This window comes from Ooceraea biroi, unplaced genomic scaffold, assembly GCF_003672135.1.
Source record: "Ooceraea biroi isolate clonal line C1 unplaced genomic scaffold, Obir_v5.4 UnassembledTig51, whole genome shotgun sequence".
In the NCBI taxonomy this organism is placed as follows: Eukaryota; Metazoa; Arthropoda; class Insecta; order Hymenoptera; family Formicidae; genus Ooceraea; species Ooceraea biroi.
The window spans coordinates 1-10,309 of NW_020825146.1; the positions used below are offsets into that span (position 1 = coordinate 1).

The 10,309-nt window shown below is 68.3% G+C and overlaps 4 protein-coding genes across 4 annotated transcripts; 3 read left to right on the top strand and 1 right to left on the bottom strand.

Moving 5' to 3' along the window:
• Window positions 1-88: 88 nt before the first annotated feature.
• On the bottom strand, window positions 89-511 carry LOC113563524 (vegetative cell wall protein gp1-like). The gene has a single exon (XM_026975183.1). It carries the CDS (start codon window positions 509-511, stop codon window positions 89-91), a length of 423 nt encoding a protein of 140 aa, XP_026830984.1.
• A 1,170-nt stretch (window positions 512-1,681) lies between these two features.
• On the top strand, window positions 1,682-3,368 carry LOC113563521. Its single transcript, XM_026975180.1, has 2 exons — window positions 1,682-1,823; window positions 1,929-3,368. Exons 1-2 carry the CDS (start codon window positions 1,682-1,684, stop codon window positions 2,783-2,785), a joined length of 999 nt encoding a protein of 332 aa, XP_026830981.1. The 3' UTR covers window positions 2,786-3,368.
• A 2,070-nt stretch (window positions 3,369-5,438) lies between these two features.
• On the top strand, window positions 5,439-6,473 carry LOC113563522. Its single transcript, XM_026975181.1, has one exon. The coding sequence runs from the start codon at window positions 5,439-5,441 to the stop codon at window positions 6,471-6,473; it is 1,035 nt and encodes a 344-aa protein (XP_026830982.1).
• Window positions 6,474-8,734: 2,261 nt separating this feature from the next.
• LOC113563523 lies at window positions 8,735-9,568 on the top strand (the record flags this gene model as incomplete). Its single annotated transcript, XM_026975182.1, has 2 exons — window positions 8,735-9,006; window positions 9,087-9,568. Coding segments are annotated over exons 1-2 (754 nt in total), but the record flags the coding sequence as incomplete, so codon positions are not given.
• Between the last annotated feature and the right edge of the window lie 741 nt (window positions 9,569-10,309).

A 10,309-nucleotide genomic window follows, 5' to 3' on the forward strand; every position in this document is an offset into this window, starting at 1 on the left:
AGTCTCGCCGAGTACGAGGGGTTCCTGGACAGGCTGGGGGGGTGCATAGTTCGGCACCCCCGCGGCCTGTTGTTGGTCGCCGGGGACTTCAATGCGAAGTCCGCGCTCTGGGGTTCCCGGCGGCCGGACGCGAAGGGCGCGGTGCTGGCGGACTGGGCGGCGGGTCTGGGCCTGCATTTGTTGAACGTGGGCTCGGACAGCACCTGCGTGCGGTGGGCGGGGGAGTCCGTGGTCGATCTGACCTGGGCATCTCCGGCCCTCGCGCGTCGGGTGTCGGGGTGGAGGGTGTTGTCGGGGTGGAGACGCTGTCGGACCATAGATACGTGTCTATGGTGGTGTCTCCGCCCTCGGGCTCCGCCCCCCGCCAACGGGGGACGGGCGGACCCCGACCGCGGAGATGGGCGCTCAAGGGGCTGTCTGGTGACAGACTGGTCGCCGCCCTGCTCGCGTCCACGTGGCCGGAGAGGCCGGAGGGCACGGTGGAGGAGGAGGCCGGCTGGCTCGGGGACATCGTGACGCAGGCGTGCGACTTTGCGATGCCCCGGGCCGGCCGGCCTCGGCGACGGCCCACCTACTGGTGGAGCGCGGATTGGCGGAGCTGCGGCGCGCATCGGGGCGCCTGGCGCCGCTTCTCCCGCGCCCGTCGCCGGGGACGGCGGCGGAGGTGGACGCGCGCTACGGGAGCTCCAGAGAGACGGAGCTCCCTGAGGCGGCGATCAGGGACGCCAAGGCGAGGGCCTGGAGGAGCTCCTCCCGGTCCGTGGAGGGCGATCCCTGGGGGCGTCCGTACCGGCTCGTGATGGGCAAGTTGCGGCAATGGACGCCCCCGGAGACGGAGGAGATGGATCCCTGGAGCTGCGCGGGTCCTGGACACCCTCTTCCCGGCGGGAGGCGGGTGCCCGGACCCCCGGAGTGGATGACCTCCGAGCGGCCCCAGGAGATACCGGGGATCGGTCCGGAGGAGTGGGCGGGGATCCTGCGCCGGCTGCGGGGCCAACGGGCCCCGGGGCCGGACGGGATTCCCAGCCGGGTCTGGGCCCTCGCGATGGAGGTCCTGGCCCCGAGAGTGAGGGCGCTCTTCGAGCGATGCCTGGAGGAGGGACGCTTCCCCGCGGCTTGGAAGAGGCGAAGTTGGTCCTCATCCCGAAGGCGGCGGAGGAGACGCGGCGGCGGTGCGCAGGTTCCGGCCGATATGCTTGCTGGACGAGATCGGCAAGCTGTTCGAGCGGGTGATAGCGGGCCGTCTCGTCCGGCACCTGCCCGGGGTGCTCCGGGTGAGGAGGAGAGACAGTTCGGCTTCCGGGAGGGCCGCTCCACGGTGGACGCCGTGTTGAGTGTGAGGGCCCTCACGGAGGCCGCTGTCTCGAGGGGGGAGTTGTGGTGGCGGTGTCGCTAGACATAGTGAACGCCTTCAACTCCCTCCCTTGGGAGTGATAGTGGAGGAGATGCGCGTGCAACTCCTCCCTCCCTACCTCGCGAGGGTGATCCTGGAGTACTTCCGGGACAGGTCGCTGGAGTGGGTCGACCGGGACGGGCGCACTAGGACCCGCGAGGTGGAGCGCGGCGTGCCGCAGGGGTCGGTCCTCGGACCGCACCTGTGGAGGCTCGCGTACGAGCGGGTCACGCGCGTCCTTCTGCCGCCGGCTGTCACGTGAGGTGTTACGCCGACGACACCTGCGTGATGGCCGAGGGTCCGAGCTGGGGGGAGGCGTCCGGCCTGGCGGAGTTGGCGGTGGCGGTGGTGGTCCGCGCCATCAGGGAGGCTGGGCTGGAGGTGGCGCCGCAGAAGACCCAGGCGATGTTCTTTTTCGACCATCGCCGGGGTCTGCCGCCTCCGGCCGAGATACGGGTCGGCGGGGTCAGCGTCCCGGTGGGACCAAGATGAAGTATCTTGGCTCACCCTGGACGGCACCTGGTCCTTCGGGGAGCACTTCGGCGGGCTGCGCCGAGGCTGGAGGGGGCGACCAACGCGCTGAGTCGCCTCCTCCCGAACCTCGGGGGCCCGGAGACGCGAGTGCGCCGCTTGCTGGTGGGAGCGGTGCGGTCGATCGCCCTGTACGGGGCGCCGGTGTGGGCGGAGGACCTCGCGGCCTCCCGGCGGGCCCTCCAGGTGGTGAGGGCGGCCGAGAGGCGGCTGGCCGGGAGGGTCGTGAGGGCGTACCGCACCGTCTCTCACCGAGCGGCGCTGGCCCTGGCGGGCACCCCCCCCGTGGAGCTGCTGGCGGAGGGACACGCTAACGCGTACCTCCGCCGGCGGGACCTGCGGGAGAGGGGTGTGGTGCTGACGGCCAGGGCAAAGGGGGCCCTGAGGGAGCAGGGGAGGAGGGCGGTGCTGCTGAAGTGGCAGCGGCGACTCGCCGACCCGGGTGAATCGGGTCGGAGGGTCGCCGGGGCCGTCCAGCCCATCCTCTGCGAGTGGGTGGACAGAGGATGGGGGACGTTGACCTACAGGACGACACAGGTTCTCTCCGGACACGGATGCTTCGGGGAGTTCCTGTGTCGTATCGGGAAGGAGCGCGGACCGCACTGCCACCATTGCGGGGCGGAGAGGGACACGGCGGACCACACCCTAGCCGAGTGCGCGGCATGGGGTGAGGAACGCCGTGTCCTTAAAGACGTGGTAGGGGAGGACCTCTCGCTGCCGACCGTCATGAGGAAGATGGTCGGGAGCGAGAGGAACTGGAGGGCGGTCTCCTCCTTCTGCGAGCAGGTGATGCTGCGGAAGGAGGAGGCCGAGCGCGAGCGCCGACCGGGAGTCGGCCGGAGGGGTCCCGGCCACGGATGACGGCGGCGGGGGGGCCGCGGGGCGCCTTAATGGCGCCGGCGGCCCCCTCGTCGCGTCCGGGGCGGGAGTGCGAGGAGCAGGGGGGTGGAGACTCGGGAGGGAGGTCGCGGAGACCTCCCTCCGGAGTCGCGGGGAAGGGCCCCGACTCGGGTGGAGTCGGGGCTGCAGGCGCGTGACCCCCGTTGGGGGCAGAGTGTCGGCGGGGCACTTGCCCGGGCACTCGGGTGACTGGTCGTCGGGGCATCTGCCCGGGCCGTCATCGTCGAGGGGTCCGAGGACTCCTTGACCCCCAACGGGGAGTATCGGGGACGGGTGGGCGAGGGCCGACTTGGGAGCGTCGGCCGTCGCCCTAAAACCTCCCCTCGACAGAGAGGGGAGGTCCCCGCGGAGCGGTGGTCTGCCACGCACCGCGGGTGGGGATTAGGGCCCGAAAGGGCAGCGCACCGGCGCTAGGGACGTATACCGGGCATCGTGGGGCGCGAACGAAGTGCCGTTTGGCCGATCTCGCGCCCCATACAGCCAGGGTTGGCAGACGGAGGTAGGTTTAGTGAGTAGGAGTCTCACACTCCCCTCGCACCCCGCCCAAGGGGAGCGAGGGGGCCCATGACGGGTTCCTCCTCCGAAAAAAAAAAAAAAAAAAAAAAAAAGGTTAGGTTAGGTTAGGTTGCGTTAGGCATTGTGGCGGAGCCCTACCGCGTTCCGCCCGACCACCCCCACTGGGTGGGGAACGGGCGGGGCTCTGTCGCATTAGTTTGGGGAGGCGCGGGGAACTCCCCCCCACTCTACCCTTTTGAGTCCGGGGGGGAGTTCGTGGCAGCCTTTTGGGGACCCGTCGCCGTGGTGGGGTGTTACATCCCCCCTCGAACGAGCGTGGCCCGTTTCGGGGACGTGTTGGATCGGTTGGGGGAATGCATTCGTAGGTGCGCCCCCCGGCCGATCCTTATCGCGGGGGACTTCAACGCGAAGTCCGCGCTGTGGGGTTCCCCGCGGTCCGACGGCAGGGGCCGCCTCGTGGAGGGATGGGCGGCGGACCTGGGCCTGTGTTTATTAAACACGGGCTCCGGGAGCACCTGTGTGCGCTGGCAGGGGAGTCCATTGTGGATCTCACGTGGGCTTCCCCCTCCCTAGCGCGTGTGGTGCGGGGGTGGGAGGTGGTGCGGGGGGAAACCTTGTCGGATCACCGGCACATTTGGTTCTCCCTTGCACCCCTCAGTCGATCACCCCTCTGCCGCCGCGGGGGTCGGCGGGCCCCGGCGCGGCGATGGGTTCTCGGGAGGTTGTGCGAGGACACACTAATCGCGGCGCTTAGAGCAACCACGTGGGGTGAGCAACCACCCGGACGGTGGTCGAGGAGGCCGACTGGCTCGGGCGCATTCTCGCGGACGCGTGCGACGCCTCGATGCCCGAGCGGGTCGGCCTGAGCGGCGGGCGGCCTACTGGTGGAGCGACGAGATTGCCGAGTTGCGACGTTGCTCCGCCAGGGCAAGGCAACAGTTTCAGCGAGCCCGCCGCCGGGGGGTCGCGCGCGTGGAACTCGAGGAGCGGTATCGGGAGTGGAGGACGGCCCTCTACTCCCTTCGCGCCGCGATTGGGAAGTCTAAGGCCAAGGCCTGGGACGAGCTCATCGAGTCGGTAGAGGGGGATCCGTGGGGGCGCCCTTATAAGATCGTGATGGGGAAACTTCGTCCTTGGGCGCCCCCAATAACCGAGTCAATGCCACCCCTGGTTCTCGAGAATGTCCTCGGCGCCCTCTTCCCTCCGGGTGGGGGGGGGGCCGGGGACGGGATCGGGGAGCGGGGGCTTTGCGGGGAACCTCTGGAACCGGAAGTCCCGGAGGTGACGGACGATGAGCTCGTCGAGGCCCGTCGGCGCATGAAGCCTAATAGGGCTCCGGGCCCCGACGGGATCCCCGGTAAAGTCCTGGCCTTGGCCTTGGACGTTGTGTCCTCGCACATTAGGCGCCTGTTTACTCGCTGCCTTAGGGAAGGGGTCTTCCCCCCGGCCTGGAAGAGGGCCACTTTGGTCCTCATTCCAAAAGGGCGCGGCAAGGCCGCAGAAGATCCAGCGGCCTACCGGCCGATATGCCTGCTGAGTGAGGTCGGCAAGCTATTCGAGAGGGTAGTCGTGGGCCGCCTCACTCGGCACCTGTCCGGGGATGGGCCCGGGCTCCATGAGGCGCAGTATGGGTTCCGGGAGGGGCGCTCGACGATCGATGCGATCGGTCGGGTTCGCTCCCTCTCGGACTCCGTGTTGCGGGGAGGGGGGGTTGTACTCGCAGTGTCGCTGGATATAGCGAATGCGTTCAACTCCCTCTCCTGGAGGGTTATCTGGGGGGCTCATCGGCAGTTGGGCCTCCCGGTGTACCTGGAGGCCCTCGCCCGGGAGTATCTCCGGGACAGGGGCGTCGAGTATGTCGGCCGGGGTGGTGGCGCCCGGGTCTGGCCCATGTCCCGAGGGGTCCCTCAGGGTACCGTTGTGGGACCCTGTTATTGGAACATGGGCTACGACAGGGTGCTGCGCGCTGCCCTTCCCCCCGACTGCCATGTCGTCGGCTACGCTGACGACACTATTTTGGTAGTCGGGGGGTAGGCTGGGGGAGGCCATAGCGACGGCGAACGTAGCGGTGGCGGCGTTGGTCCGCGTAATTCGGTCGATGGGGATGGAGGTGGCCCCCCGCAAATCGGAGGCAATGTTTTTGCACCGTGGCGGGACGCCGCCTCCATCCTCTATTCGGGTAGCGGGACATCTCGTCCCGGTCGGGTCGAGGCTCAAATATCTGGGCCTCACTCTGGACGGTCGGTGGTCCTTCGAGAGGCACTTCGAGGACCTGGCCCCCAGGTTGGAGCGCGCCTCGATGGCTTTGTCGAGGATGCTGCCCAACCTGAGGGGCCCATCGGGAAGGGTGCGGCGCCTGCTGGTGGGCGCGGTGAGATCGATCGCCCTTTATGGGGCGCCGATCTGGGCGGCCGACCTCACGAACTCTCCGAAGGCCATGCGAATTTGCAGAGCCTCGGAGAGGAGGTTGGCCGCCAGGGTTGTCCGCGCCTACCGGACGGTGTCGCACCGGGCGGCGCTGGTCCTGGCCGGCATTCCCCCTCTGGCGCTGGCGGCCGCTGGATACGCCGAGTCGTACCGGCGGCTGCGGCGCCTGAGGGAACGGGGTGTTGCGGTCACGGCTAGGGCGCGCGAGGTCCTGAGGTGGCAGACTCGGCGATCCGTGTTGGGGAGTTGGCAGAACCAACTCCTGACTGACGGCCCGGGGAATACCTCGGGTCGGCGGGTCGTCGGGGCTCTTGGTCCGCGGCTGTCCGAGTGGGTGGACCGCGGCTGGGGCGAGTTGTCCTTTCGGACGACGCAGGTGCTCGCCGGGCATGGATGCTTCGGCGAGTACCTGTGTCGAATAGGGAAGGAGAGCGGGCCACGTTGCCACCATTGTGTCGCGGATGTGGACTCGGCGGATCACACAGTGATGCGCTGCCCGGCGTGGAGTGAGTTCCGCCGGGTCCTCGTCCGCGACATAGGGGAAGATCTCTCGCTCTCTGGCGTCGTTGGTGCTATGCTGGAGAGCGAGAGGAAATGGAGAGCCGTCGCCTCGTTCTCGGAGCGGGTGATGCTCCGGAAGGAGGCGGCGGAGAGGGAGAGGAGGGGGGAGGGGCCTCGACAGCAGAGGCCCCTCCCTCACCGGTGACGCGGGGGGGAGGGGGTGGTGCGTAGTAAGCACGCGCCCTCCTCCCGACCGCGTCGAGGCACCGGCCAGAGTCGTGGGAAGTGGGCGACTCGAGTCGCCCGCCCGCGATGCGAGCGTTTAACACGCCAGGGAAGGGACCCCGGGCGTGGGGTGGGTGTCGTCGGGGTACTTGCCCGGACATCCGGAGTGGGGGCATGGCCTCCACTGACGCCGTGGCTCTGACATGGCGTCCCCGCGCTCGGGGTCCCGCAAGGGAGGTGCGACCTAGATGGGTGGCTTGAGTCGCCCATCTGGGTCGCGGGTGGCTTCGGCTGCCATTGGGAATCCCCGGGTGGGGGTGGGTGTCGGCGGGGCGTATGCCCGGGCACTCTAAGTGGACCGGTCGGCGGGGGCACTTGCCCCCCCCTGGCCCCCCACTGGCGCATGTGTCCTCGGACACTGCGCCTCCTCACCCGGGGATCAGGGACGGAGGGGCGGATGCTGATCTGGGAATATCAGCATCCGCTCTAAAGCCTCTCCCCTGACCATCAGGGGAAGGTCCCCGCGGGACGGTGGTTTGCCACGTCCTGCGGGTGGGAAGGGCCCGAAAGGGCCACGGCCGCCCCGGCGGCGGCCGACTTACACCAGGTGCTGGGGGGCCGCGGATCATGCACCTCTGTGTGGGAGCGCGGCCCCTCTCCTAGGCACCAGGGTTGGCAAACGGTGGTGTGGCGGTTTGGACGCAGGTCCAAACCGCTGGGTTTAGTGAGTAAGAGTCTCACACTCCCCCGCGTGTCCTCCCAGGGACATGCGGGCGGGTCCATGAGGATTCCCCCACCTAAAAAAAAAAAAAAAAAAAAAAAAAAAAAAAAAAAAAAAAGGTTAGGTTAGGTTCTCGGGAGGTTGTGCGAGGACACACTAATCGCGGCGCTTAGAGCAACCACGTGGGGTGAGCAACCACCCCGGACGGTGGTCGAGGAGGCCGACTGGCTCGGGCGCATTCTCGCGGACGCGTGCGACGCCTCGATGCCCCGAGCGGGTCGGCCTGAGCGGCGGGCGGCCTACTGGTGGAGCGACGAGATTGCCGAGTTGCGACGTTGCTCCGCCAGGGCAAGGCAACAGTTTCAGCGAGCCCGCCGCCGGGGGGTCGCGCGCGTGGAACTCGAGGAGCGGTATCGGGAGTGGAGGACGGCCCTCTACTCCCTTCGCGCCGCGATTGGGAAGTCTAAGGCCAAGGCCTGGGACGAGCTCATCGAGTCGGTAGAGGGGGATCCGTGGGGGCGCCCTTATAAGATCGTGATGGGGAAACTTCGTCCTTGGGCGCCCCCAATAACCGAGTCAATGCCACCCCTGGTTCTCGAGAATGTCCTCGGCGCCCTCTTCCCTCCGGGTGGGGGGGGGGCCGGGGACGGGATCGGGGAGCGGGGGCTTTGCGGGGAACCTCTGGAACCGGAAGTCCCGGAGGTGACGGACGATGAGCTCGTCGAGGCCCGTCGGCGCATGAAGCCTAATAGGGCTCCGGGCCCCGACGGGATCCCCGGTAAAGTCCTGGCCTTGGCCTTGGACGTTGTGTCCTCGCACATTAGGCGCCTGTTTACTCGCTGCCTTAGGGAAGGGGTCTTCCCCCCGGCCTGGAAGAGGGCCACTTTGGTCCTCATTCCAAAAGGGCGCGGCAAGGCCGCAGAAGATCCAGCGGCCTACCGGCCGATATGCCTGCTGAGTGAGGTCGGCAAGCTATTCGAGAGGGTAGTCGTGGGCCGCCTCACTCGGCACCTGTCCGGGGATGGGCCCGGGCTCCATGAGGCGCAGTATGGGTTCCGGGAGGGGCGCTCGACGATCGATGCGATCGGTCGGGTTCGCTCCCTCTCGGACTCCGTGTTGCGGGGAGGGGGGGTTGTACTCGCAGTGTCGCTGGATATAGCGAATGCGTTCAACTCCCTCTCCTGGAGGGTTATCTGGGGGGCTCATCGGCAGTTGGGCCTCCCGGTGTACCTGGAGGCCCTCGCCCGGGAGTATCTCCGGGACAGGGGCGTCGAGTATGTCGGCCGGGGTGGTGGCGCCCGGGTCTGGCCCATGTCCCGAGGGGTCCCTCAGGGTACCGTTGTGGGACCCTGTTATTGGAACATGGGCTACGACAGGGTGCTGCGCGCTGCCCTTCCCCCGACTGCCATGTCGTCGGCTACGCTGACGACACTATTTTGGTAGTCGGGGGGGTAGGCTGGGGGGAGGCCATAGCGACGGCGAACGTAGCGGTGGCGGCGTTGGTCCGCGTAATTCGGTCGATGGGGATGGAGGTGGCCCCCCGCAAATCGGAGGCAATGTTTTTGCACCGTGGCGGGACGCCGCCTCCATCCTCTATTCGGGTAGCGGGACATCTCGTCCCGGTCGGGTCGAGGCTCAAATATCTGGGCCTCACTCTGGACGGTCGGTGGTCCTTCGAGAGGCACTTCGAGGACCTGGCCCCCAGGTTGGAGCGCGCCTCGATGGCTTTGTCGAGGATGCTGCCCAACCTGAGGGCCCATCGGGAAGGGTGCGGCGCCTGCTGGTGGGCGCGGTGAGATCGATCGCCCTTTATGGGGCGCCGATCTGGGCGGCCGACCTCACGAACTCTCCGAAGGCCATGCGAATTTGCAGAGCCTCGGAGAGGAGGTTGGCCGCCAGGGTTGTCCGCGCCTACCGGACGGTGTCGCACCGGGCGGCGCTGGTCCTGGCCGGCATTCCCCCTCTGGCGCTGGCGGCCGCTGGATACGCCGAGTCGTACCGGCGGCTGCGGCGCCTGAGGGAACGGGGTGTTGCGGTCACGGCTAGGGCGCGCGAGGTCCTGAGGTGGCAGACTCGGCGATCCGTGTTGGGGAGTTGGCAGAACCAACTCCTGACTGACGGCCCGGGGAATACCTCGGGTCGGCGGGTCGTCGGGGCTCTTGGTCCGCGGCTGTCCGAGTGGGTGGACCGCGGCTGGGGCGAGTTGTCCTTTCGGACGACGCAGGTGCTCGCCGGGCATGGATGCTTCGGCGAGTACCTGTGTCGAATAGGGAAGGAGAGCGGGCCACGTTGCCACCATTGTGTCGCGGATGTGGACTCGGCGGATCACACAGTGATGCGCTGCCCGGCGTGGAGTGAGTTCCGCCGGGTCCTCGTCCGCGACATAGGGGAAGATCTCTCGCTCTCTGGCGTCGTTGGTGCTATGCTGGAGAGCGAGAGGAAATGGAGAGCCGTCGCCTCGTTCTCGGAGCGGGTGATGCTCCGGAAGGAGGCGGCGGAGAGGGAGAGGAGGGGGAGGGGCCTCGACAGCAGAGGCCCCTCCCTCACCGGTGACGCGGGGGGGAGGGGGGTGGTGCGTAGTAAGCACGCGCCCTCCTCCCGACCGCGTCGAGGCACCGGCCAGAGTCGTGGGAAGTGGGCGACTCGAGTCGCCCGCCCGCGATGCGAGCGTTTAACACGCCAGGGAAGGGACCCCGGGCGTGGGGTGGGTGTCGTCGGGGTACTTGCCCGGACATCCGGAGTGGGGGCATGGCCTCCACTGACGCCGTGGCTCTGACATGGCGTCCCCGCGCTCGGGGTCCCGCAAGGGAGGTGCGACCTAGATGGGTGGCTTGAGTCGCCCATCTGGGTCGCGGGTGGCTTCGGCTGCCATTGGGAATCCCCGGGTGGGGGTGGGTGTCGGCGGGGCGTATGCCCGGGCACTCTAAGTGGACCGGTCGGCGGGGGCACTTGCCCCCCCCTGGCCCCCCACTGGCGCATGTGTCCTCGGACACTGCGCCTCCTCACCCGGGGATCAGGGACGGAGGGGCGGATGCTGATCTGGGAATATCAGCATCCGCTCTAAAGCCTCTCCCCTGACCATCAGGGGAAGGTCC

Bases quoted from the DNA above. Each gene is read 5' to 3' on its own strand.
- LOC113563524 (XM_026975183.1), bottom strand. From the start codon at position 511: ATGTCCCCGAGCCAGCCGGCCTCCTCCTCCACCGTGCCCTCCGGCCTC.
- LOC113563521 (XM_026975180.1), top strand. From the start codon at position 1,682: ATGGCCGAGGGTCCGAGCTGGGGGGAGGCGTCCGGCCTGGCGGAGTTG. The intron at 1,824-1,928 runs GTCTGCCGCCTC...TCCTTCGGGGAG, and splicing joins CTTTTTCGACCATCGCCGGG to CACTTCGGCGGGCTGCGCCG.
- LOC113563522 (XM_026975181.1), top strand. From the start codon at position 5,439: ATGGGGATGGAGGTGGCCCCCCGCAAATCGGAGGCAATGTTTTTGCAC.